This window comes from Salmo trutta, chromosome 25, assembly GCF_901001165.1.
Source record: "Salmo trutta chromosome 25, fSalTru1.1, whole genome shotgun sequence".
Classification (NCBI taxonomy): domain Eukaryota; kingdom Metazoa; phylum Chordata; class Actinopteri; order Salmoniformes; family Salmonidae; genus Salmo; species Salmo trutta.
Window position 1 is genome coordinate 32,508,248 of NC_042981.1, and position 27,344 is coordinate 32,535,591.

General features: G+C 43.1%; 3 protein-coding genes across 4 annotated transcripts; all 3 read left to right on the plus strand.

The window, feature by feature from the left end:
* The first annotated feature begins 4,974 nt into the window (after positions 1–4,974).
* LOC115162438 (polyadenylate-binding protein 4) lies at positions 4,975–13,859 on the plus strand. Its single transcript, XM_029713738.1, has 15 exons — positions 4,975–5,589; positions 8,741–8,934; positions 9,028–9,143; positions 10,194–10,333; positions 10,497–10,591; positions 10,755–10,892; positions 11,065–11,160; positions 11,265–11,534; positions 11,802–11,892; positions 12,067–12,192; positions 12,319–12,452; positions 12,593–12,683; positions 12,865–12,995; positions 13,106–13,210; positions 13,453–13,859. Exons 1-14 carry the CDS (start codon positions 5,394–5,396, stop codon positions 13,205–13,207), a joined length of 1,920 nt encoding a protein of 639 aa, XP_029569598.1. The 5' UTR covers positions 4,975–5,393; the 3' UTR covers positions 13,208–13,210; positions 13,453–13,859.
* Positions 13,860–14,900: 1,041 nt separating this feature from the next.
* On the plus strand, positions 14,901–19,563 carry LOC115162439 (peptidyl-prolyl cis-trans isomerase E). The gene is made up of 10 exons (XM_029713739.1): positions 14,901–14,992; positions 15,328–15,426; positions 15,603–15,646; positions 16,078–16,104; positions 16,265–16,346; positions 16,439–16,542; positions 16,643–16,766; positions 18,407–18,592; positions 18,733–18,875; positions 19,000–19,563. The coding sequence occupies exons 1-10, from the start codon at positions 14,914–14,916 to the stop codon at positions 19,066–19,068; spliced, it is 957 nt and encodes a 318-aa protein (XP_029569599.1). The 5' UTR covers positions 14,901–14,913; the 3' UTR covers positions 19,069–19,563.
* A 3,367-nt stretch (positions 19,564–22,930) lies between these two features.
* Positions 22,931–27,011, plus strand: LOC115162440 (gap junction beta-4 protein). Of its 2 annotated transcripts, none has more exons than XM_029713742.1 (2): positions 22,931–22,973; positions 25,928–27,011. In XM_029713742.1, exon 2 carries the CDS (start codon positions 26,060–26,062, stop codon positions 26,882–26,884), a length of 825 nt encoding a protein of 274 aa, XP_029569602.1. In that variant the 5' UTR covers positions 22,931–22,973; positions 25,928–26,059; the 3' UTR covers positions 26,885–27,011. The 2 variants fall into 2 exon arrangements, with proteins under 2 accessions (XP_029569602.1, XP_029569601.1); XM_029713741.1 differs by lacking the exon at positions 22,931–22,973 and adding an exon at positions 23,629–23,789.
* The last annotated feature ends 333 nt before the right edge of the window (positions 27,012–27,344 follow it).

The following is a 27,344-nucleotide window of genomic DNA, read 5'->3' on the forward strand; positions in this document are numbered from 1 at the left end:
GCCCCCAGGTGGTAAGGGTAGGTAAAAACAAAGCCACCACGTTGATCCTCAACACAGGGGCCCCTCAGGGGTGCGTGCTCAGCCCCCTCCTGTACTCACTGTTCACTCTTGGCTGCATGGCCAGGCACAACTCCAACACCATCATTAAGTTTGCCGATGACACATCAGTGGTAGGCCTGATCACCGACAATGACGAGATAGCCTATAGGAAGGAGATCAGAGACCTGGCTGTGTGGTTCCAGGACAACAACCTCTCCCTCAACGTGATCAAGACAAAGGAGATGACTGTGGACTACAGGAAAAAGAGGACCGAGCACGCCCCCATTCTCATCGACGAGGCTGCAGTGTCCACATCACCAACAAACTAACATGGTCCAAGCACACCAAGACAGTTGTGAAAAGGGCATGACAAAACCTATTCCCCCTCAGGAGACTGAAAAGATTTGGCATGGGTCCTCAGATCCTCAAAAGGTTCTACGGCTGCACTACCGAGAGCATGCTGACTGGTTGCATCACTGCCTGGTATGGCAACTGCTCGGCCACCGACTGCAAGGCACTACAGAAGGTAGTGCGAACGGCCCAGTACATCACTGGGGCCAAGCTTCCTGCCATCCAGGACCTCTATACCAGGCGGTGTCAGATGAAGGCCCTAAAAATTGTCAAAGACTCCAGCCACCCTAGTCATAGACTGTTCTCTCAGCTACTGCACGGCAAGAGGTGCCGGAGCGCCAAGCCATAAGACTCCTGTACACCTAATCAAATGGCTTCTCAGACTATTTGCATTGCACCCCCCCAGCCCCCTCTTTTACACCGCTGCTACTCTCTGTTATCATCTATGCATAGTCACTTTAATAACTCTACCCACATGTACATATTACCTCAACTAACCGTTGCCGCCGCACATTGACTCTGTACTGGTGCCCCCCTGTATATAGTCTCGCTATTGTTATTTTACTGCTGCTCATTCATTACTTGTTACTTTTATTTGTTATTCTTTTTCGTATTTTTTTTGTTTTTTAAAACTGCTTTGTTGGTTAGGGGCTCGTAAGTAAGCATTTCACTGTAAGGTCTACGCCTGTTGTTTCGGCTTATGTGACTAAAAACATTTACATTTACATTTACATTTAAGTCATTTAGCAGACGCTCTTATCCAGAGCGACTTACAAATTGGTGCATTCACCTTATGATATCCAGTGGAACAACCACTTTACAATAGTGCATCTAAATCTTTTAAGGGGGGGTTAGAAGGATTACTTTATCCTATCCTAGGTATTCCTTAAAGAGGTGGTGTTTCAGGTGTCTCCGGAAGGTGGTGATTGACTCCGCTGTCCTGGCGTCGTGAGGGAGTTTGTTCCACCATTGGGGTGCCAGAGCAGCGAACAGTTTTGACTGGGCTGAGAGGGAACTGTACTTCCTCAGAGTTAGGGAGGCGAGCAGGCCAGAGGTGGATGAACGCAGTGCCCTTGTTTGGGTGTAGGGCCTGATCAGAGCCTGAAGGTACGGAGGTGCCGTTCCCCTCACAGCTCCGTAGGCAAGCACCATGGTCTTGTAGCGGATGCGAGCTTCAACTGGAAGCCAGTGGAGAGAGCGGAGGAGCGGGGTGACGTGAGAGAACTTGGGAAGGTTGAACACCAGACGGGCTGCGGCGTTCTGGATGAGTTGTAGGGGTTTAATGGCACAGGCAGGGAGCCCAGCCAACAGCGAGCAGAGACAGCAGCAGAGACAGAAGAGGAAAATGTAGAGAGGAGGGAGTGAAAGGATGCCAGGTCCGCAGGGAGGCGAGTTTTCCTCCATTTCCGCTCGGCTGCCCGGAGCTCTGTTCTGTGAGCTCGCAATGAGTCGTCGAGTCACGGAGCAGGAGGGGAGGACCGAGCCGGCCTGGAGGATAGGGGACATAGAGAGTCAAAGGATGCAGAAAGGGAGGAGAGGAGGGTTGAGGAGGCAGAATCAGGAGATAGGTTGGAGAAGGTTTGAGCAGAGGGAAGAGATGATAGGATGGAAGAGGAGAGAGTAGCGGGGGAGAGAGAGCGAAGGTTGGGACGGCGCGATACCATCCGAGTAGGGGCAGAGTGGGAAGTGTTGGATGAGAGCGAGAGGGAAAAGGATACAAGGTAGTGGTCGGAGACTTGGAGGGGAGTTGCAATGAGATTAGTGGAAGAACAGCATCTAGTAAAGATGAGGTCAAGTGTATTGCCTGCCTTGTAAGTAGGGGGGGATGGTGAGAGGGTGAGGTCAAAAGAGGAGAGGAGTGGAAAGAAGGAGGCAGAGAGGAATGAGTCAAAGGTAGACGTGGGGAGGTTAAAGTCACCCAGAACTGTGAGAGGTGAGCCATCCTCAGGAAAGGATTTACATGATTCCATATGTGTTATTTAATAGTTTTTTTCTATTATTCTACAGTGTAGAAAACAGTAAAAATAAAAACCCTGAACTTTTGACTGGTACTGTATGTTATAACATTCCGTTAGTCGATGACACAGTTCAATGATGTGGCACTCAACCATTGGTTGATGCATGCAACATCTGAGCAGGGGAACGCGACTTTGGCAAGTGAGGAGTTTTTGTATGGGGGGCAATGAGAGTGTATCAAATTTGGTAAAGATAAAAATGATTTTCTATTTTGATATGTGAGGCTTATTTGAGTGAATAGAAGCTTAATAATGCTTAGATTGTTACAAGCGTATTGATTTGTTTTCTACAGAAGGTCATTGGTTACAATGTTCCCACCTGATCTCGCTTCCACCCGCCTGCCTTTCGCCTTTGGGGACATGTATTTCCATTGTTAAGAGCGATCAGTAGACCATCTTGTCAATATTATAGACAATTGTTGCCTGTGCATCAGCATGAGGACGCTACACTCCGCCTAGCTACAGTTTGTGACACAATATATGTGATAACTCTGTTTCCATACTCGACGTTACAGCTTAGTTTATACAAAACGTTCCAATAGGGTTAAATCTCAACGCACGCTGTGACTCTTCTGAAGTCAAATCTCGTACCCCCAAGTACTTCTCAGCAGCTGCCACAATATCTATTTTCTTCTATTTCCATACGTTCCATTATGGCGTTTCGTATGAGCTGTAACCTCATCAAGTATGGATCATTCATAGTTGGGTCATTCCAAGTTTGCGGTTGTGCCTTTTCTGTCCCCAGGAAATATACATTTTTATGTGGTGTAAAATATGGATTCCAAAAAAGCTTTAAATATAAGGTGTCCTTTACCTTAAAAACAAAAAAATATGGACCTTGAATGGGAATTTTATGCATTTTTTACACTTTTTTTTCTTCCAGTGGATGTAGGTGCTTTTGCTACGTCCCTGGGTGTTATCAACTTCCAGGAGAAATAAGCCATAAAATATTCAATCTTTCATAGTCCTAGTTAAATTCTCTCATCAATAACGTTTTTTTCACGATTTGTATTTTTTATTTTTTTTATTTAAGATTTTCTGTGCGGCCCTGATATCACTTTCCACCTTGTTAGTTTGCTGTAATTCTTAATTTAAGAAAATAACCCCTTCCTACAATGACACCACATTCAGGAAGTGTCATAATTTATTTGGTGGGAAAACAATGGTGCAAAACTAAATAAATATAAACACTCAGTTTTATCTATTTTTACATGTTTCATGTTGTTAGTCTGTATGTACAAATAATACATTTTCACCGTTAGGCAAAATTATAGAGAAAATTAACATTTCTATATCTGTTTGATAGAGAAGTTAAAATGTTGTTAAAGCGTTCACCATTACGCTAGCTCAATATTGCTCACTCACAGAGCGATGGTCAAATGTCCACCCTGTTAGGATTATGCACCTAACAGGTTGGAAAATGCACCTAAATAAAGTCAGTGCCTGAGCTTGACCAATATGTTTTTCTGAAAGTCAAACGTGTCCTTTTTCTGATAGAATACACATTTAAGAAATATACTTTTCCCCAAAATGTTATGAGGTCCAAGAGACACTGTATGGTTGGAATGACCCAGTTTTCACATATCTTTGTCTGGCCTTCCCTGTAGCTCAGTTGGTAGAGCATGGTGTTTGCAATGCCAGGGTTGTGGGTTTGATTCCCATGGGGGGCCAGCACAGGAAAAAAAAAATGTATGAAATGTATGCATTCACTACTGTAAGTCGCTCTGGATAAGAGCGTCTGCTAAATGACCAAAATGTAAATGTAACAAACTGTAACTACGCCCCACCTCTATTACCTGTGAAATAGTGGTCTGTCAAAACGGAGCAGAAGGGAATTTCAATTGTACTTCCAATGATGTATGGCCTAGGCCTACCTACACATACATACATACATACATACATGTTAAGGTAAAGTCATGTAACAGACCACACAATCAGACTAGTTATTACAATTGAGTGTAACCAACCAGCCAGTAAGCAATTAATTTGCAAGTATCATCTCTCATTGATTTTATAGGTTCCAAACTTAAAATGCTGTGCACATGCGTGCACTTACTGATTGCACATTGATTAACGATTATCAACACCTGTGCTTTGCCAACCTGACGCAACAAATAGAGCCATCAGAGAGTCCTTTATTAACAGGGCCTTTACCAGTGCTACAGGTCAGATTGGAGAGCGGAGTAGCGTGGTTGTGGTATGCCTGTGGTTTACCATAGGGATTTGTCTAGCTGTAGAAGACAAGGCAGTGATTTTCCCGTCTGGTGTTCAACCTTCCCAAGTTCTGTTATTGTAACTCCACTTTTTCAATTTAAATGTTTAACTTTGGCCAAAATATTCTCTCTTGTCCTTAAAACGAAGGCGTTTTTTGGCCCGTTCACACTAGCGTGCCCCTGCTATAATGACCACGTAGTCACACCCAGATGTCGCTGTAGGGATCTGTGGTGGGTAGTTGTGACCGTACACCCGCCGCTCTCCCTTTTACACCTCATGCACAGGTTTTTTTCTATTCCAAGTTTGACCCTGTCTATTTCCTCTGCGCACTGCACTGTCTATAAAGTGACCATGCTTTTCCCACGCAGTCTCTTTCCCCGGCCACAAAACAACCGTGAGTGTCTAACTCACCGTTCTTTTAACAACTTTAAAAAACCAAAAAAATATAAAAAATACAAAATATAAAATCTTAAAAATAAATAGGCCTTCCGTAATATACAAAATAAAAATACGTCGCTAAATTGTGTTAACAGGAGGCCTCGGGCTTAACCCGACGTTTAAGACAATTATATTTATCAGGAGAAGACGCCGCAATTCCATTTTGTTTTTAGCTGTCACTTTTCCTTGTCATCGAGTCTTGAAACTTAGATCGGAACACAAGTCGCATTCTGAGTGTTTTTACTCACAGATTCGGCCCCGGGGAACAATTCTTATCAACAATTCCCGTGATTATAGCGCGAAGGAAGAATTCATACATTTTGTGCACTCCAAGAAATGAACACAGAGACTACAGGGAGTTATCCAATGGCTTCTCTCTATGTTGGCGATCTGCACCCTGATATCACGGAGGCTATGCTGTATGAGAAATTCAGCCCAGCAGGACCGGTGTTGTCTATTCGAGTATGTCGTGATATGATCACCCGACGCTCTCTGGGTTATGCCTATGTGAATTTCTCGCAACCCACCGACGGTAAGCAATAAAGCATGCCTCCAAAATAATGGCGCAAATAGTTGATTGGATGTTGGATTTATTAGAGCATGTCAACAGTTCAGTGCATTCGATTTAAAGAGAATACAATGTAAAGCACATCTTGATTTTATTGAGTTTAAATCAGTTGTGATGTGATTTCCTGTTAAAGGTATCTACAGCATTCACACCTGTCTAGAACTCAGTGGTAACCTCCAGACGACATAATAGAGGCATACCGATACACAGGCAATCTAAGAGGTGTAGGCTAAGCCCCAACTCTGCAAGTAACAGAATGAATGAAAAACTATAGTGGGAGAGAATGTTTTCCATACAACTTGCACTGAACCATGCGTGGCACAGTGAATCAGACAACTAATACATGCAGTATGGACTCTCAATGCTTTTTGCCCTTCATGGACTAACTCTGGTGAGTGGAGAAGTACAACATTTGGAATATCTCTTGACCCATATAGCGATGGTGGCCCACTTCAAAGTGTCATTGTTTGAGGAATGGCCAGGATATGCTCCAGGACTGCTGCTTTGCCATGTACAAGACTCCTGCGTTGGATATGTTGTAGCCAGCCTACTGTCTGTGTTGTGCCTCTACCTTTGAATGGGTGGCTGCAGCTTTGCTCCAGAGTACTGCTCCACAGTGCCTAACCCAAAGTGGCCCATTTCTGCTCCTATTTAAAGGGCCATAAGGGAACTGTTCTGTAGTGAAATGAATTCCCAATACCTTCCCTGCTGCCTTACACACACAGAGGAAGAAACGGCCCAGCTGAACAGTAAGGCCACGTTCCCAATGATTAGAGGTGCATGCACCAACCAATGGTTGCGTACCACTTTATTGACTGTGCAGTCGGGCACCAGAGTGCTAAAACATGTGGTTTTCTGATACCTAAAATACCTATCCAGGCGTTGTAAGATCTGGCATGCGTCAGAAATGTCTAAGCAGGAGAACACGACCTAACTCTTCCATTCCCCTGCTTGCTGGGGATCATGTGACGTCATCTGATCTGAGGAGAATATGTCTGAATAGATTGCTTCTGCGAATACAATTCTGCTGAAACTTTTCTTGTGGATTCAACACCTTTTTCTGGTTGGATTTGTTGAATAATTGTTGAAGGGAGTGTCATTCTCAACACCTCCATGTTCTCTCCTCTGCATGTTGATCTGTGATGTTTTGCTCAGGTTGTAGTGGCTTACAATGTGCGCGCTTGCAGGGTACACTGGAGGAATTTCCAACATTTCTATCCCTGCTCCTATTGTAAGAGATCTGAACGTTTAACATATACTTGCAGTCTTTGGTTTACCACTCGATTCAACAATCACTCTTCTTTTAATTGTCCAAAGTAGAGTTATGTGCAGTAGAATCCCGTATTTGTTAGGGGGTGTGACCTGACGGGATTTAGCTGTAGCATATGGGGGTGTGTTCTACGACAGTGTGTCTGCCACACTGATTAAACAGTGTGGACCTATGGGGCTGTTTTCATTTCACACCTGCCACCAGATATCTGACTCAGTGTAACTAGAGAACTCTGTGGTCACAATATAACCTGAAGGTTGTACTTTTATGACAATACACAATCAATATAACGGGTCAGGAAGTAAAAGTGTAGTACAACTACCATAGATGTAGGCCTACAACCACATATTTGAGGAGAGTACTATAACTTCATGTGACTAAACCAGCTTTGGCTGACCGTCTCCACTTGGGTTTCAGCATGTCACAGCTGCATTTGTAAATAGTTGCAAGACCTGGGGTTGCTCATCTGAACATTCTTGTTGAATGTGTCTCCATCAATGGAAGAGAATGAATAAACGCTCACTCCACACCAGCACATACCTCTCAGGACCCCTATCTAAATATAGTCGCTCTCTCAGGCAGTCCAAATGTTGCCTGCCTATAATATCTAAAAAGTTTTAGTCTTCATACAAGGGTAATGTTTGACAATTAATTAGGGTGGCTACCAGCCTCGCCTAGAATAAACTATCCAGTTTTCAGTTGTATGACAAAATACATTTACAGTATAATATCTTCACACTGACCTGTGAAGTTCACCTGTTTTGTGTGTCACATTTACTTTACCTCTTATTTGATTTCATAATGTGTTTCTCTTATTTGATTTCGTCATGCTTATCTCTGCTATTCATCTATTGCGAAATCTCAGCTCCACATGGTGCTCATGTTCTTTCATCAAGCATGGCCATGGGAACCTTCCAGAACTAGACAGACAGGGTGACCGTCACACACCTTCTCTGAGCTGGTTTGTGTGAAGTACAATTGCACAGCAAACTGCTGATGCCAGCAGAGGCAAGGGAGCTCCGTTTTGTTTAACAGACATTTTTAGCTCTAAAGCCCGGGTGTGTGTTGCTGTGGAGTGACAGGAACAAAGGGAGCTCTCTGGTTGGCATGTGTCCCCAGATGGACATGAGAGAGAGAGAGAGAGAGAGAGAGAGAGGGCAGGAAAATGAGAACTGGCACAACAGAAATCATGATAGGCAGATCTGGAAAGGTAAATCAAAGTTACACACACTGGCATAGGTAGAATGGACCATGAAAAATAATACAATGGCTGGTGTTTATTAGAGAACCTATAAGAGAATGTAAAGTTTAAGAGCCATTTGCGTCACTGAATTATATCTGTACATGCACTATATGTCTGCCATTGTATCTATTCATTATGAGAGGGTGAATCAACTATTATGACTTGTGTCTTGTGGCACTTCTGGTCCCACTTGTCTGTGTGTTAGCGCCATGTGCTCCTGCCTAGCCAACTGCCCCCCCCCAACAGCTGCTCAGTGTGGTGGCAGGCGGAGGTCAGACTCCATAGCCACGTGGTGTAGTAGTTCGGACAATCCAATAGTAGCATGGTTTCTTAGTTAAAAGTGTGCCATAAACTAGGGCCAGTAGTTTTTCCTGACCACATGACTTGACCAGGAGTAACTCCTGGTCCTATCCATCACGACACAATGTGGTAGTGTGAATGATTTGGGAGATGTACGTATGGTGTAGCATGCAGCATGGTGCGGTGTGTATGATTTGAAGTGAGCACTATATAGCATAAACAACATGGTGTTTGGTGGTGTACACAGTGGCTATGTTTTTGGCTCCATGATGTAAGTTAACACTCTGACCTCTCCCCTCTAGCCGAGAGAGCCCTGGACACCATGAACTTTGACGTGGTGAAAGGGAAGCCAATCAGAATCATGTGGTCACAGAGAGACCCCTCCCTCAGGAAGTCTGGGGTGGGCAACGTGTTCATCAAGAACCTGGACAAGACCATCGACAACAAGGCACTCTATGACACCTTCTCTGCCTTTGGGAACATTCTATCTTGCAAAGTAAGATGGCAGTGTTTCTGACCACAGACATCTGTATGACCATAGACTTGTGTACTTTTTTTTAAAAACAGCATCAACTTGTCTCTCAAACAGGTTGTGTGTGATGAGAATGGATCCAAAGGATATGCGTTTGTGCACTTTGAGACGCAGGACGCAGCCGACCGCGCCATTGAAAAGATGAACGGCATGCTTCTGAACGACCGCAAGGTGTGAGTGTCTGATCAACTAAGAGAGGGTGGGGAGGTGTGGGGAAGGGGCTGAACTGGAGTTAAATCATTGTGTAGAACTGTTGACAGTTTAGATCAATCAAGGGCAGCTAGGATATTGAAGGGGATTGTACATGGTTGGAGTCTGAAGTAGTTCATCTGTTGGCCTATACTCTGACACGGCAAAAGGTGAGGTTAGCAGAGGAACAGTAACCTGTAGATCAGGGATGGGCAACTGACGGCCCACAGGCCCGCATATCCATCTTATTTTGTTGCCCCCTCCCCCATCAAGGTTGCCCATCCCTGCTGTAGATGCATATAACGAGCCTCTTTCTCACACTCAGTCCCCATACACCCTGTTTTTCTGTGTGGTTTGCGTGAATTACACAACTAACAGTGAATGTTTTTTGCAGTGCTTACTGGGAAATGTGCCTTTTAAACCTATACAACAACACATTTCAACTCTGTGGTCACCTCACTCCATGTGTCAGCTGAGCATCCTTCTGTCTGTACGTTTGTCCACCCGTCCACCTGCCTGTCGTGTGTGTGTGTGTGTGTGTAACCAAGCTTGTGTGTTTTAGTGATGGAGCGAATGCAGGAATGCAATACTGGAGCCAGATTGGGAGAGGTCTGCATAACAAGGTACAGTCTGAGTAGAGGAATATGATCTATCAACCTCGTTTGGTCCTCAGCTTTCCTCTTTATGGACCTCTGTCCCTCCATGCCTCAAGTCTTGGACCAGGAAACGTCATTGTCTGGTGTGTTCTGGGTGTATAGCATGAATGCTCAGTTTGCCTGATTGTGGTGCCATAAACAGTGCAAGAAGAAGTTTGTTCAATGTTGTTCCTGAGAGGTCCTTGACTGACTCACTGTGCTGCTGTCCTATACAAAGTGCTTCCTTCCATTTAATAGTCTGGGACTCCTCAATGTCCGTGCTGTGAAAACAACATGAATCTCAGATGAAAAACATAAGAGATGGGTCACAGTCCCTTTCTCCCTCCTGCTCAGGACCGTTTTACAAAAGTTGTGTCATTGCCCTCTCGTGGTGTTTAGGTTCGTTGGACGTTTCAAGTCTCGGAAGGAGAGGGAGGCAGAACTCGGGGCCAAAGCAAAGGAGTTCACCAACGTCTACATCAAGAACTTTGGAGACGACATGAACGATGACAAGCTAAAGGAAATGTTTGACCAATACGGTAAGCTGTGACTGAAACATACCGCTTGAGTTTGCTCATTAGTGGAGCTGTTTTTGTTTATAACATATTTGTCTTGCAATCTTTTCAAGGAAACAAGACATGCACTTGCATTTCTCAAAACGCATATAGCTGAGTCCCATTTGTTCTTGTTTCCTCCCTCCAGGTAGAATTCTCAGTGTGAAGGTTATGACCGACCCCAGTGGCAAATCTCGAGGCTTTGGCTTTGTGAGTTACGAGAAACACGAGGATGCTAACAAGGTACTATTATACCCTCATAACAACAGTCATGTCAATACAAGTCAGCAGGCTTTCGTGGTTGGTGTAAAAAGACTAAGTGAGACAATCGTACTAATAATCACATTGTGTTAACTAATGGGTTTACGGCATATAGACTGGCTCTAACAAATAGATCTCTACTCAGGCATGTGAGGAGATGAACGGCCAAGAGTTCAATGGGAAGACGGTGTTTGTGGGACGCGCTCAAAAGAAGATTGAACGGCAGGGGGAGCTGAAGAGGAAGTTTGAGATGCTGAAACAGGAGAGGATCAGCCGTTACCAGGTCAACTAGCATGTCACTATCCTCTGGCACCACTATGTCTAATAGAACACTGATTACAACCAAATGCCATTAATCAACCTGACATCTTGTTTCATGGTACCCATCCATTAAGGAAACAAGCCGGGCTGAGTATGTATGTTTTGTGGTCATGACAGTGTTTTTCTGGTTTCAGGGCGTTAACCTTTACATTAAAAACTTGGACGACACCATTGACGATGAGAAACTGCGCAAGGAATTCACCCCATTCGGGTCCATCACCAGTGCCAAAGTGAGAGAGTGCAGCAGAAGCCTAAACAGTGCACCACAATTACTCTTTTCAGTTGTGTATTTGGAGTGTGTTATCCAGATATAACACGGCTTCTCTTGCTGCAGGTGATGCTGGAGGAGGGGCGGTCCAAGGGCTTTGGGTTTGTCTGCTTCTCCTCTCCTGAGGAGGCCACCAAGGCTGTGACTGAGATGAACGGGCGCATTGTGGGCTCCAAGCCCCTCTACGTGGCCTTGGCTCAGCGCAAAGAAGAGCGCAAGGCCCACCTCACTAACCAGTACATGCAGCGCATCACTGGCATGAGGGCCATGCCTGCCAACGCCATCATCAACCAGTTCCAGCCCGCCAGCGGATACTTCATGCCTGCAGTACCTCAGGTTAGTGAGGGAGAGAGGGTTAAAATGGGTTTGAGAGAAAGTTATGTGAGCTTTACTGGAAATGCCCTTCCCAAAAGCCATGTCAAGGTTCTGACAGTTGATATGATAAATACTGCTGTGCAAATGCCAGTAAGATGATTGGCACTGTAACAAGTGAGTCAGTTGTTGTTTACATAGAGCAAGATGTAGAACTTTAATGTTGTGCAACATTATTGCATACATGGTTACACTTCTGTCATTAACTCTGTGTGTGTGTGTGTCTCCCAGGGACAAAACAGGACCACCTACTATGCACCCAATCAGCTGACCCAAATGAGGCCCAACCCCCGCTGGCAGCAGCAGGGTGGCAGAGGCCAAGGTGAGGGTTAGAGATGACATCATACATAATAACTAAATTTATCATGGGCTATATTTCCAGGCTATATATCCAGGTTATGCTTATTAAAGTACTATATGTCCTAGTGACATATTATGGTGACTTGAACTGCTGTCCAATAGTAGCCCTGCCCCTCCCCTCTCTCCTCCTCTCTAGGTGGGTTCCAGGGGATGCCCAACTCCCTGCGCCAGCCTGGTCCACGTGCCAACCTGAGACACCTGGCTCCCAACGCCAGCGCCCAGGGCCCACGAGGCATGGGGCCTGCTGGAGCTCAGAGAGTTGGTAAGACTGGATTCCCTCAGTATATCTGATAGCAACTGATTATAATTTACATGGTGGAAATATTACCTCATCAAACTTGATATACTTGGCTCATCATACGTCCTTATGTGTCATCCATTCCATTAGGAGGTGCTGGCCAGGCCATGGGTCCTCGTCCTTCCATGGGAGTTCCTGCCCCTCGTGCCATGCCACCCTACAAGTACGCCACCAGCATACGCAACACTAACCCCCAAGTGGTGCAGCCCATCGCCTTACAGCAGGTAAATCTCACCAACCTCCAGCTGTCTCCTTCCTCCCTCGTCTCTCCTCGTCCCTCAAATGTCTATTTTCCCTTCCACTATTTTTCTGTTCCATCACTCCCTTGTTTTAAACCCTTTGTTGCCTGTCTTCCTCCTCTCAGGCTCAGCCAGCTGTACATGTGCAGGGTCAGGAGCCTCTCACATCCTCCATGCTGGCTTCTGCACCCCCTCAGGAGCAGAAGCAGATGCTGGGTGAGTGCTGGAACTAATTGGTGGTGTGTCATATTGGTCCTTGGAAGTTCAATGCCAAATTGTACAGTCTAGACCCTTTGGAGGGATTTTGAACATCATTGCAATAAGGTGCAATTATACAGTAACATTTGAAACCGAGAGAGCCATTCTTAACCCTCCTTGTCTCTCGTCTCTCTCTCAGGGGAGCGCCTGTTCCCCCTGATCCAGGCCATGCACCCCAGCTTGGCAGGGAAGATCACTGGAATGCTGCTTGAGATCGACAACTCTGAGCTGCTGCACATGCTGGAGTCCCACGAATCCCTGCGCTCCAAGGTACCAGCAACAGGATAATATCAGGATAAGATCATAAAAAGGGATCTAGGGTCATATAGTGTTGGCTAAGGCTCTAATTGTTTCTCCTATTTCTCTGTGTGTTTGTGCAGGTGGAGGAGGCTGTTGCTGTTCTGCAGGCCCACCAGGCAAAGAAGGATGCCACACAGAAAGTGGGAGTCATCCCTACAACCACTGCTGCCTCTACTTCCTGATGGGTAAGAGCGCTTACTAAATGTTTGTTAGATTAGTATTGTTAATAGATGAGAAAATGTGAGCTATGATATCCCCGAAGCATTAGCTTTTGCCCCAGCACTGATAATGGTGTCTACTCCAACTTTTTGGCAACATACATTAATGGTGTATAGATTTGCAAACTTAATCCATTGCTTTTGATTAGTTCAATTGTAGTGGGTTCATATTTCTTATCCAATGCTTTTTGTGTTTTTTTCCCCCCTAGGACACAAACAACTGAGAAAAAGATGGGGAGAGATCACTACATTGGTTTCAAATGCCTGGGTCATCTCTACAAAATCCTATGCAAAAATAAATAAAAACAAGGTTGAAAAAATAGAAAAAATCTTTTAAAAACATAAATATTATAAAAAAGATTACAGTACTTCATTTGTCTAGTTCTGTAATAATTTTTAACTTTACCAAAAGCAAAACTTCCAACTAAATAAGGCCCTTTATTTTGTGGCCAGGACTGACCCCTTTTCTCTGATGAAAATTTGCTTTGCTCTTATTCTTTGTTTGAATGTTTTGTTTTATGATTTGATTTGGACAATTGGATTCCTCCGTCCCATCATGTTATCATGGGTGGTGTGGTATATGGTATTCTCAATAAAGGGATGAATATATCAAATTTACAATGTTTGTTTTTCTTTTCCACAATAGTTTTCATACTGCCATAGCCCCATAGTAGGTGTGTTCACACTGCACATTACCCCAGACCCCAACAAATGCTTGTTTGAACCGGATAAGCTAGTCCAGGGCGTCTGAACCCGGAGCTAAGAACAATCCAGTGTGAAAATGCCTAGTGTGTACACATTTCATTGCTCAAGTGAAATATTGAATTTTTTATTTATTTATTTATTTCACCTTTATTTAACCAGGTAGGCAAGTTGAGAACAAGTTCTCATTTACAATTGCGACCTGGCCAAGATAAAGCGAAGCAGTTTGACAACATACAACAACACAGAGTTACACATGGAGTAAAACAACATACAATCAAGGATGCAGTAGAAAAAAATAAGACTATATACAATGTGAGCAAATGATGTGAGATAAGGGAGGTAAAGGCAAAAAATGCCATGGTGGCAAAGTAAATAAAGTACAGCAAGAAAAACACTGGAATGGTAGATTTGCAGTTTGAAGAAAGTTCAAAGTTAAAATATAAATAATATGGTGCAAAGGAGCAAAATAAATAAAATAAATAAATACAGTAGGGGAAGAGGTAGTAGTTTGGGCTAAATTATAGATGGGCTATGTACAGGTGCAGTGATCTGTGAGCTGCTCTGACAGCTGGTGCTTAAAGCTAGTGAGGGAGATAAGTGTTTCCAGTTTCAGAGATTTTTGTAGTTCGAATAAAGATTAGATTATTGGTTATTGATCAAATTATTAATTTCACAACCAAAAAGCTAATTAATAATGTTACATGAATAACACTAGCTACCTTTGCAGAAACTGAGGGCCATAAAGAAATAAAGGTTTGGGGAATTGAGAAGTAAGACCACTATTATACCAACTAGCCAGCAACAGTGATTTAAAAAAAGTACAATACTGTATTTTGAGTTTAGCTGTAAGAGTTCAGCTTTTGGAGAGTCCCACTGGTTAAGATTGAGCGATCATTTTTAAACGGAAAAGACAGGTGGCGCCGGAGCTCAAAAGTGAATCACCAGAGAGGTGGGCTTTGGTTGTAATGCACCAATCACGAGTCTTGTTGGGTTCAAGGGTTAAAGGTTACAAGATGGCGGCGACCAAACGAGTGCTGTATGTTGGTGAGTTGGCTACTCTGCAACAGTTTTTCCTACGTAGTTACTGTGTAGTTGAAATAAACATATCTTCGTAATCTCCTGGCAATTAAGCTACACATTATTTACGTGTAAAGTGGACCAGTCTGTGAATAAGCTGGCTAGATAAAGTTAGCTAGTTGCAGGCAGCAAGTGTGTGTAACGTTAGCAATTTAACGTCTATCAAGCTATTGGTTGTTGTAAAGCCCCATTCGTGTTGTTATATGAACACCTTTAGTTATAAAAGCTTGAAAGACCGTTTATCTGAGTTGAATCAACTCATAGTTAACTAACATGATTGTGTGTGCCTGTTGTGTTGACAGGTGGTCTCACAGAGGAGGTGGACGAGAAAGTGCTGCACGCGGCATTCATTCCGTTCGGGGATGTCACAGACATTCAGATTCCAATAGACTATGAAACAGGTCCGAATAAATAGCTTTACCATTCACATTTGGCATAAACGATCAGCTGAATCAGTAAAAAGAAACGAATCTATCCGTCCTGTCTACTTAGCCGGAGCAAACTGCTACTGTCCGTAGATGAAACCCTGAAGTTTAGAGCTGACGTTAAATGTCTCATGTTATTGTTTACTTTGCAGAAAAGCACAGAGGCTTCGCCTTCATTGAATTTGAATTGGCAGAGGTAAGTTTAATCAAAACCTCAATGCAAGTAATGATGTTGGAGATGCTAGCTAGTTACCAATGTGAGGTCATTCCACCGGTTCAGGTTCAGCATGGATCGCGGTATGCTTTTACAATGATTTTACATACATTTAGGGTCATTTCACGTAAATATCATATCGTACAGTATTGTGATTTTTAGACATGGTTAACAACGTCCACATTCATGTTTTCAGATTTATGATGTATTTTGATGACCACATTATTGACGTTTAGTGAGAATTGATTTGATCACTGATGTGTTTTGTAGAAATCTAGCATTGCGCCCATTGTTTGTCGTGTCACCTAACATCCTTATCTAGGGGTTATGGTGGATGGTCATTAGTCATCATGGTGATTGTGTTGTACTGGTTTGCTGTGATTGTCTTTCATCCCCCTCTTCATCTTCCACAGGATGCTGCAGCTGCTATTGATAATATGGTGAGTGTTTGCTTCCCACTAAAGTCAAATTGGTTTAACTAACAGTGATTTGCATTATCCCTTGTTTTGGTAGTCTGTACTCTGAGACAGTGACTCACATGTTTAAAAGCTGTGGTAGTGCATCTCATTGATGCATGTTTTCCCACTGTTTTATTGACAGAATGAGTCCGAGTTGTTTGGAAGAACCATCCGGGTCAACATTGCCAAACCTATGAGGATCAAAGAGGGCTCTTCTCGTCCAGGTGAAGGATATGTGTTACTCTCTATAAAGATTTTAAACTGTCCCATGGCTTTTAGATGTGGTAAAACCGCTAACTGTATACCATTTCCTCAGTTTGGTCGGATGATGATTGGCTGAAGAAGTTCTCGGGAACGACTGTCGAAGACGCTGAGGTTACGGAGTCCACTGGAGAATCAGCCAAATCAACAACAGCAGATGTAAGTTGACTGTGTTCCTGCCTGTCTCTCTGTGAGTGTAGTACATTGCATAGTATCATGATCTAAAAGCCTGACACAATAATATTTTCATTGATTGCAGGGCGAGCCCCCAGCCAAGAAGGGCAGAACGAACCCCCAGGTTTACATGGACATCAAGATTGGCAACAAGCCAGCAGGGAGACTGCGCTTCCTGCTCCGAGCAGACATTGTTCCTATGACAGCAGGTATCCATGCTCCTCCTTGTTATAAAGTACCAGGAACATTTCTGAAAATAGAACACTTAATCATTAGACTTTAGGGATTCTTTAGGGATATTCAAATAAATTTGTATTTGTCACTCTGTATGCAATAATAGTTAACATGATTTTTGAATTACCAACTCATCTCTGTAGCCCACACATACAATTATCTGTAAGGTCCCTCAGTAGAGCAGTGAATTTCAAACACAGATTAACTACAAAGACCAGGGAGATTTTCCAATGCCTCGCAAAGAAGGCCACCTATTGGTAGATGGGTAAAAATAAAATGCAGACATTGAATATCCCTTTGAGCATGGTAAAGTTATTAATTACACATTGATGGTGTATCAATACACCCACTCACTACAAAGATACAGGTGTCCTTCCTAACTCTGTTGCCGGAGAGGAAGGAAACCGCTCAGGGATTTCACCATGAGTAATGGTAACTTTAAAACAGTTACAGTTTAATGAGGATGGATCAACGTTGTAGTTACTCCACAATACTAACTTAATTGACAGAGGGAAAAGATGGAAGCCTGTACGGAATACAAATATTCTTTAACATGCATCCTGTTCGCATCAGTGCACTAAAGTAATGTGGCAAAGCAAGTCACTTTTTGTCCTGAATAGAAAATGTTATGTTTGGGGCAAATCTATTACAACATAATATACCTCTCCATATTTGCAAGCATAGTGCTGGCTGCATCATGTTATGGGTATGCTTGTAATCGTTAAGGACTGGGGAGTTTTTCAGGATAAAAAAAATATACGGAATGGAACTAAATCAAATTTTATTTGTCGCATGCGCCGAATACAACCTTACCGTGAAACGCTTACTTACAAGCCCTTAACCAACAATGCTGTTTTAAGAAAAATGAGAGTTAAGAAAATATTTACTAAATAAAGTAAAGTTTAAAAAAAATGATATACAAAAAAATACAGTAAAAGAATAAGTCTATATACGGGGTACCGGTACCGACCACGGCAAAATCCTAAAGGAAAGCCTTGTTTAGTCTCCTTTCCACCAGACACTGAGATTAATTCACCTTTCAGCAGGACAATAACCTAAAACAAAAGGCCAAATCTACACTGGAGTTGCTTACCAAGAAGACAGAGTGGCTGAGTTACAGTTTTGACTTAAATCTATGCTAAGACCTGAAAATGGTTGTCTAGCAATTGTCAACAACCAATTTGAATAGAATGGGAAAATGTTGCACAATCCAGGTGTGGAAAGCTCTTAGACTATCAAAGGTGCCTTTACAAAGTATTGACTCAGGGGTGTGAATACTTATGTGAATTAGATATTTCTGTGTTTCAAAAATTCTGAAAACACATTTTGATTTTGTCATTATGAGGTATTGTGTGAAGATGGGTGAGCAAAAAAATAAATGTGAAACATTTTGAATGCAGGCTGTAACAACATTGTGGAATAGGTCAAGGGGTATGAATACATTCTGAAGGCACTGTACATGAAGGCAGGGTGGCGTGACTAGGTATCAGGATGTATCAAAGCAGAGCTCATATAAAGCAGGAAACATGCAGCTAGTCTGAAGTATTGTATGCTTGTTAAATAGAAGCAGCATCCCCTAAAATCTCCAACCCTCTCGCCGTGATATCTCCTATAGAAAACTTCCGCTGCTTGTGCACACATGAGAAGGGCTTTGGCTTCAAAGGCAGCAGTTTCCACCGCGTCATCCCTCAGTTCATGTGTCAGGGAGGAGACTTCACCAACCACAACGGTACTGGGGGCAAGTCCATCTACGGGCGCAAGTTTGATGATGAGAACTTTGTCCTCAAACACACTGCTGCAGGTGAGACACGCCCAGGTCTAATGGCAGTCTGTCTGTGACTTAATGTGTAGAGTGGTGAGGAAGTGCATGAGAGGCATTGCCATACGCAGATTTGGTTGAGTATGGTTTCTGATCACAATGCTCCCCTCTTGTGTGTAAAGGTCAGCTCTCAATGGCTAACTCTGGAGCAAACAGCAACGGCTCTCAGTTCTTCATCACCTGCGATAAAACGGATTGGCTGGATAACAAACATGTGGTGTTTGGAGAGTTGATGGAGGGTATGGAGGTGGTCAAAGCCATGGAGGTAAGCGGAGGGGAGGGACATGCATGGAGGTGGTGAAGGGAAAGAATGGTCCTATAGGTGGTTACAGACTGTGAAGAAGTTGTGTACTAAGACTCATGTCATGTTGTTTTCCCTGTCCCCACAGGCACAAGGAACAAAAGAAGGCAAGCCCAAGCAAAAAGTGATCATTTCAGACTGTGGAGAGTATGTTTGAGTTGAAGTACAGAAGAGTGACTGTTGTATGTTTGTGTAGCTCTGTGTGTGACTGAATGTTTAAGAGAAATTAGCAGTGTCAGACTGCAGAATTGTTAAACGGGCAAATGTTGTATCATGTACTGCAGATGCCCATGACTCATCTGCTGTACATGGATTGTTCCTGTTGGTTCCACCTTCTCTGTGATGTAAATATTGCAAACACTTTTTTATAATGAACATGAACAGCTTTTGTGTCAATTTCATGTTTTCCAGATGTAAAATGAAATGTTTTTGTTGTATTTCACAATACTGTACCAACATCTACTCCCTATAAAATTGACCTGCTTTAGATTAGAATGTTTTTGGTCATGTATTATTTTCTCCGCTATTTTTTTAATAACATGTCTGAAATGAAAGCCTATGATCAGCAGCACCAGTCCAAATTATACTGAACAAAAATAAACCCAACATGTAAATTGTTTCATTAGCTGAAATAAAAGATCCCCGAAATTTTCCATTTGCACAAAAAGCTTATTTTTCTCATTTGGGGAACAAATTTGTTTACATCCATGTTAGTGAGCATTTCTTTGCCAAGATAATCCATCCACCTGACAAGTGAGATATCAACAAGCTGATTAAACAGCATGATCATTACACAGGTGCACCTTGTGCTGGGGACAATAAAAGGCCACTGTAAATTGTGTAGTTTAGTCACAACACAATGCCACATGTCAAGTTGAGGGAGCATGCAATTGGCATGCTGACTGCATGAATGTCCACCAGAACTGTTAACAGAGAATTGAATGTTAATTTCTTTACCATAAGCCGCCTCCAGCGTCGTTTTAGAGAATTTGGGAGTCCGTCAGACCGGCCTCACAACTGCAGACCATGTGTAACTCTGCCAGCCCAGGACCTCCACATCCGGCTTCTTCACCTGCAGGATCATCTAAGACCAGCCACCCAGACAGCTGATAAATCTCTGGGTTTGCACAACTGAATATGTTTTGCACAAACTATCAAAAACTGTCTCGGGGAAGCTCATCTGCATGCTCGCAGTCCTCACCAAGGTCTTTACCTGACTGCGGTTCGGTGTCGTAGCTGACTTCAGTGTGCAAATACTCACCTTCGATGGCCACTGGCACGCTGGAGAAGTGTGCTCTTCACGGATGAATCCCGGTTTCAACTGTACCTGGCAGATGGCAAACCACGTGTGGTGTGGGCGAGCGATTTGCTGATGTCAACATTGCGAACAGAGTGCCCCATGGTGGCTGGGGGGTTATGGTATGGGCAGGCATAAACGACAGACAACGAACACAATTGCATTTTATCGATGGCAATTTGAATGCACAGAGATACCATGACAAGATCCTGAGGCCCATTGTCGTGCCATTCATCTGCCACCATCACCTTATCTTTCAGCATGAGGCAAATGGTGCAAACGCTGCATGAGGCAAATGGTTGTCACACCAGATACTGACTTGTTTTCTGATCCACGCCCCTACTTTTTCCTAATGTCCACTATACCAAAGTATGTGGTAACCCGTTAAAATTTGTGGATTCGGCTATTTCGGCCACACCCGTTGCTGACAGATGTATCGAGCACACCGCCATGCAATCTCCATAGAAACATTGGCAGTAGAATGTCTCAGTGACTTTCAATGTGGCACTGTCATAGCATGCCACCTTTCCAACAAGTCAGTAAGTCAAATTTTTGCCCTGCTAGAGCTGCCACAGGGAAAACTGTACGTGCTGTTATTGTGAAGTGGAAAAGTCTAGGAGCAACAACACTCAGCCGCAAAGTGGTAGGCCACACAAGCTCACAAAATGGGACCACTGAGTGCTGAAGCGTGTAGCGCATAAAAATGCAACATTCACTACTGAGTTCCAAACTGCCTCTGGAACTGCTTCTGGAAGCAATGTCAGCACAAGAACTGTTCGTTGCGAGCTTCATGAAATGGGTTTCCATGGCCGAGCAGCTGCACACAAGCCCAAGATCACCATGTGCAATGCCAAGTGTCGGCTGGAGTGGCGTAACGCTCGCCGTCATTGGACTCAGGAGCAGTGGAAACGTTCTCTGGAAATAAGCTTCACAATCTGGCAGTCTGACAGACGAATCTGGGTTTGGCGGATGCCAGGGGAATGCTACCTGCCCCAATGCATAGTGCCAACTGTAAAGTTTGGTGGAGGAGGAATAATGGTCTGGGGCTGTTTTTCATGGTTCGGACTAGGCCCCTTAGTTCCAGTGAAGGGAAATCTTAACGCTACAACTTACAATGACATTTTAGACCCCTCAAACTCAAGTCTGGACCTCTAAGACAGTTCCACTGCATTTTTCATTGTTCCCCTCTAATCAGGGACTGACTTACACCAGGGACACCAGGTGTGTGCAATTAACTATCAGGTAGAACAGAAAACCAGCAGGTTCTGGACCTCATAGGGTAAGGGGTGAGTACCCCTGTTCTAGACGATTCTGTGCTTTTAACTTTGTGGCAACACTTTGGGGAATCCCTTTCCTGTTTAAGCAGGACAATGCCCCCCTGCATAAAGTAAAGTCCATACAGAAATGGTTTGTTGAGCCAGGCCTAATCGCCCGACCTCGCTAATGTTGTTGTGGCTGAATGGAAGCAATTCCCTGCAGCAATTTTTCAACATCTAGTGGAAAGCTTTCCCAGAAGAGTGGAGGCTGTTATAGCAGCAAAGGGGGACAAACTCCATATTAATACCAGGGGCGGAAATCCCGGGGGGGACACGACCCCCCCATCCTGGGAAAAAAGATTTTTCCCCCCCAATATATCACTGAAACATAACTATGTAATTTAAATAATATTAATAATACGCAATGAAAGCAATTGTGCTGATTATAGACACTTAATAGCGTGTTTTTAAGTTTCAAAAGATTGCGACCCCCCCCACCCTTTGCCTCACAATGGTTTGATCCACTACCAGTTCCTTAGTTGGCAAGGTAACAGAGGGGTCGTGTCTACTGTCTGAAAGGCACTCAATGAATGTAACTGACGTGAGGTTAATCTAGTCAATCGCGCACACACTAGCTGAATATGCAGAGCTAGCGCGCAAATATTAACTATTAAGCTAGCTAGTACCTATTCCATTTATGTGGCGTCGTCAAAGATGGAATCTTTGCTATCGTCAATTTATTCCAAGGTCAGCATGCAGATGAAGTTAGTGCTTCAAAGTTCCTGTGATAAGGTTAGCAATAAACTGAAGTCCAAACTGAACAGAACTACACTCTCTTCTACTATTGTCTTAAATATATTTAATGGTCTCGTTGCAGAAGCTAAATTGTTGCAAGGGAACTTTCATTTATTTATTTTATTTCACCTTTATTTAACCCGGGTGGCAAAGATTATAGCAAACACCACTGAAACGGAATTGGTGCTCGCTAGCTTTGCAAATTCAGCTATTGTTGGAAGCCAGACAATATGAAACAAACTATTAAAATTACAAAAGGTTGCAGCATATGTTGTGTAAATGGTGAACTCATACAGCTGTCAACTCTTGTCATTTTAATCCGTTTCACATTTGCTAGCTACCTTTTAGATCGAAGCCCAAATAGAATGATAGAAGATGATAGAAGCCCATCTCCTACTGTAAATAACCTACACACTGTGTGTGTGTGTGTGTAGCCAGCCAGCCAGCCAGGTAGAAAAATGGCAGAAAAATAAAAGACGGACATCAGAGTATTTTTCAATACACCAAAATGCATAGTAAGAACCCTAGTAGCCTAATATCTCAAAGACTAGTTGATAAAATGTTCATAAGAAATAAATGAAATTCTAATGGAAATGTTTCACAATGATGTCATTAGGCAGAGCAAGCAACAGATGGCACACAGACAGCAGAGTTGGGGACAGATATGCAGGGACAGACTGGCAGAGACAGACTGGCAGAGACAGGGAGTCTCAGGTAAGTTTGTTGAGTCTTTGTTTGGCAACGTTATGAAAGGTTCTAAACTTGTAAAATAGGAACATAATTGGAAAATGCCATGGATACCCCCACTCTCAACTTAAACTGGTGACTGAACTAAGATTTGTTAAAGGCAATGGTATTGCTGTTGTGATTAGTTGTGTAGTTTTGGGTACCGGTAGTTTGGAGTACGGCAAACACCTTATTTCTTTGGTTCCTCAATATACATTTACCATATTACAATGTAGGCTATGTGTTACAGCACTACTTTTGGTGTCCCCCTCAGGAATTGCTCTTGAGAAAATTTCATGTAATTGTCCTCTCCAAAGTTGATATCAGATTTTCGCCCCTGATTAATACCCACGATTTTGGAATGAGATGTTCGATGTTCAGGTGTCCACATACACTACCTGACCAAAAGTATCTGTGACCAACAGATGCATATCTTTATTCCCAGTAATGTGAAATCCATAGATATGGTTCTAAGGCATTTATTTCAATTGACTGATGTCCTTAAATGAACTGATATCTCAGTAAAATATTTAAAATTAATGCATGTTTATAATGTAGTTCTGTACATTAAAATGGCCCGTGAAACCGCTCATCTGCATGGTTCACGAGTCCCACCCGCCACACCTGAACAAGTTCATTGTTGCACGACAACATCGCTATGTGTGACTGCTCCACCCACACTCCTGCGTTGAGAAACCGATTTTCATCGGTGGGGTCGCTTTCAAAGCGTGTTTCTCCGTTCCTATATGGACTGCAACTTCCCCGACTGAGTTTATGGTCCTTTTGTAATTGACATTTTGAAGTGTAAGTACATGATTTGTTTTCATTTCCATCCGTGTATCAATACTAGTCGTGTAAAGTTATTAGATTACGATAGAGAATGTCTGGGTTATTTCGTTGGTTGAAGAGACTGCATTTGGGAAATGTTTTCTCTAATCTCTATTATTCAGCGCACTCACTAGAATAAACAATTGGGGAATAAAGTACTGTAGTTGCTGCATAGCCTGTCCGTGTTAAGACCTACTCTGAACATTTAACTTGCTATTTTGCAATAGTTAACTTCCTACTAAATAGGAATCTTGTCATGTGCTTTTAGGACATGGGGGCTTTTACATTTACATTTTACATTTTAGTCATTTAGCAGACGCTCTTATCCAGAGCGACTTACAGTAGTGAATGCATACATTTCATACATTTTTTCTCCGTACCGTACTTTTGCCATCATTGATACATCCCCATATTATTCATCATTCAATCTAATTTTGAAAAAGACGGTAAGTGTGAAAATAGCTCCCAGTTAGGCCTATTTATTGAGAATTTTACACAGTGGAAAACCAATTATGTGTGAATAAAAAATGGGAATACTGTACCTAGTCAGTTGTCCAACAATGTATTATTATTATATATAACAATGTATTCTGCACATTTCAGTTTCAACCACTCTGAATCTGCCTTTATCGACATCCATGTCTTCGGTGCCCAGGAGTTAAATATATACAGGGCCAGTCAAAAGTTTGGACACACCTACTCATTCCAGGGTTTTTATTTATTTTTACTATTTTCTACATTGTAGAATAATAGTGAAGACGTCAACACTATGAAATAACACATGGAATCATGTAGTAATCAAACCATCTCAATTGGGTTTAGGTCGGGTTATTGTGGAGGCCAGGTCATCTGATGCAACACTCCATCACTCTCCTTCTTGGTCAAATAGCCCTTACACAGCCTGGAGGTGTGTTGGGGAATTGTCCTGTTGAAAAACAAATGATAGTCCCACTAAACGCAAACCAAATGGGATGGCGTATTGCTGCAGTAGCCATGCTGGTTAAATGTGCCTTGAATTCTAAATAAATCACTGACCGTGTCCCCAGCACAGCACCACCACACCATCACACCTCTTCCTCCATGCTTCACGGTGGGAACCACACATGCGGAGATCATCCGTTCACCTACTCTGTGTTTCACAAATACACGGCAGTTGCAACCAAAAATCAGACCCAAGGACAGATTTCCACCGTTCTAATGTCCATTGCTTGTGTTTCTTGGCCCAAGCAAGTCTCTTCTTATTATTGGTGTCCTTTAATAGTGGTTTCTTTGCAGCAATTCGACCATGAAGGCCCGATTCATGTAGTCTTCTCTAAACAGTTTATTTTGAAATGTGTCTGTTGCTTGAATTTGTAAAGCATTGATTTGGGCTGCAATTTCTGAGGCTGGTAACTCTAATGAATTTATCCTCTGAAGGAGAGGTAACTCTGGGTCTTCCTTTCCTATGGTGGTCCTCATGAGAGACAGTTTCATCATAGTGTTTGATGGTTTTTGCGACTGCACTTGAAAAAACTTTCAAAGTCCTTGACATTTTCCGCGTTGACTGACCTTCATGTCTTAAAGTAATGATGGACTGTCAATTCCATTTGCTTATTTGAACTGTTCTTGCCATAATATGGACTTGGTCTTTTACCAAATAGGACTATCTTCTGTATACCACCCCTACCTTGTCATAACACAACTGATTGGCACAAACGCATTAAGGAAAGAAAGAAATTCCACGAATTAACTTCCACAAAGGCACATCTGTTAATTGAATGCATTCCAGGTGACTACCTCATGAAGCTGATTGAGAGAATGCCAAGAGTGTGCAAAGCTGTCATCAATGCAAATGGTGGCTACTTTGAAGAATCTCAAATATATTTTGATTTATTTAACCATTTTTTGGTTACTGCATGATTCCATGTGTTATTTCATAGTGTTGATGTCTTCACTATTATTCTAAAATGTAGAAAATAGTAAAAATAAAGAAAAACCCTTGAATGAGTAGGTGTGTCCAAACTTTTGACTGGTACTGTAAATCATTGGGGAAAAACAAAAACATCAGTTATGTTTTTGTTCACTCATACTCAAAGGCCATCTCTTCCCCCTACTCCCTCTCTCTTTTTCTATAGATGGCTGGAAGTAAGGAACACTCCAGAATTTGACTTGAGATATCAACCAACAGTTTTCAACCGAAAAGGGTTTCTCACACCATCCTCCATCTTAACTTCCGTCAGAGAGGTAGATTGTGAGTCAGCTTCCCAATGAACTGGGCATTCCTCCAGGGCCTCCTCAGTGGGGTGAACAAGTACTCCACAGCGTTCGGCCGTGTCTGGCTGTCCGTTGTCTTCCTCTTCAGGGTCATGGTGTTTGTCGTGGCGGCAGAGAAGGTGTGGGGGGACGAGCAGAAGGACTTCCAGTGCAACACGGCCCAGCCTGGCTGCCATAACGTCTGTTATGACCACTTCTTCCCTGTGTCCCACATCCGCCTATGGGCCCTGCAGCTCATCTTTGTCACCTGTCCCTCCTTCATGGTGGTGATGCACGTGGCCTACAGAGATGAACGTGAGCGCAAACACACGCTCAAATATGGCGAGGGCTGTCGGAAACTTTACAAGAACACCGGCAAGAAGCGCGGGGGGCTGTGGTGGACCTACGTCCTGACCTTGATCTTCAAGATAGCCGTGGACGGCACATTTGTGTATTTAATCTATCATATCTACGAGGGCTATGACTTCCCCTCCCTCATCAAGTGTGAGCAGAAGCCCTGTCCCAACAAGGTGGACTGCTTCATCTCTCGCCCCACAGAGAAGCGTATCTTCACCATCTTCATGGTGGTCACCAGCCTGGCCTGTATCCTGCTATCTTTCTTCGAGATCCTGTACCTGGTGGGGAAACGATGTAAAGAGTGTTTCACCCAGATGCACCAATCACGCAACGCCGCCATCCAGTCACGCCAGGTGGCCATGGCTACCTCTCTAGTGATCGGTGGCAAGAATCAAATGGAGCCCAACTCTCTAAAGTTGCCCAGCAAGGATGCCTCAGCCCCATCTTATAGTCAGGGTTGGGGAGTAACTGGTTACATGTAATCAGTCACATGTAACCTGATTACAAAAAAAAGGTAATCAATTACGTTACCAACAAAATATTGTAATCAGATTACAGATACTTTAGATTACTTTTACATTTAGAAAATATTTTTTGGCAAAAAAAAAATACATGAACACCTTTCTGTTTTCTCAATGACATTCAATTCAGCATTGAAAAAGGTTTCAAGTTTAAGTTTGTTCCACCTGAGTGAGTCTGACCACAAGTGAAAGACCACTATGATGACACACCAAAAAGAGATGTAAAGAAGTCGAATAACGTGTCTGGAGGCAATGAGAAATATCTTCCATTTCTCTTCTGGATAGGCAAAACATGGCCAGAGTTCTTCATTGTTCCTCTGTAGGCATTGTTTACTTGCCTTTGTGCTGATGACCAGTGTTCCCCCGCTCCCGCACACTGACTCGGTACCGGTACACCCTGTATATAGCCTCTTTATTGTGT

What these genes read in the sequence shown, in the direction of transcription:
- LOC115162439 (XM_029713739.1), top strand. Translation starts at nt 14,914, where the DNA reads ATGCACCAATCACGAGTCTTGTTGGGTTCAAGGGTTAAAGGTTACAAG. An exon ending in CAGCTGCTATTGATAATATG is followed by an intron (nt 16,105 to 16,264) that starts GTGAGTGTTTGC and finishes TTTTATTGACAG; the next exon opens with AATGAGTCCGAGTTGTTTGG. An exon ending in AGGTGGTCAAAGCCATGGAG is followed by an intron (nt 18,876 to 18,999) that starts GTAAGCGGAGGG and finishes CTGTCCCCACAG; the next exon opens with GCACAAGGAACAAAAGAAGG.
- LOC115162438 (XM_029713738.1), top strand. Translation starts at nt 5,394, where the DNA reads ATGAACACAGAGACTACAGGGAGTTATCCAATGGCTTCTCTCTATGTT. An exon ending in TCATGCCTGCAGTACCTCAG is followed by an intron (nt 11,535 to 11,801) that starts GTTAGTGAGGGA and finishes TGTGTCTCCCAG; the next exon opens with GGACAAAACAGGACCACCTA. An exon ending in GCAGGGTGGCAGAGGCCAAG is followed by an intron (nt 11,893 to 12,066) that starts GTGAGGGTTAGA and finishes CCTCCTCTCTAG; the next exon opens with GTGGGTTCCAGGGGATGCCC.
- LOC115162440 (XM_029713742.1), top strand. Translation starts at nt 26,060, where the DNA reads ATGAACTGGGCATTCCTCCAGGGCCTCCTCAGTGGGGTGAACAAGTAC.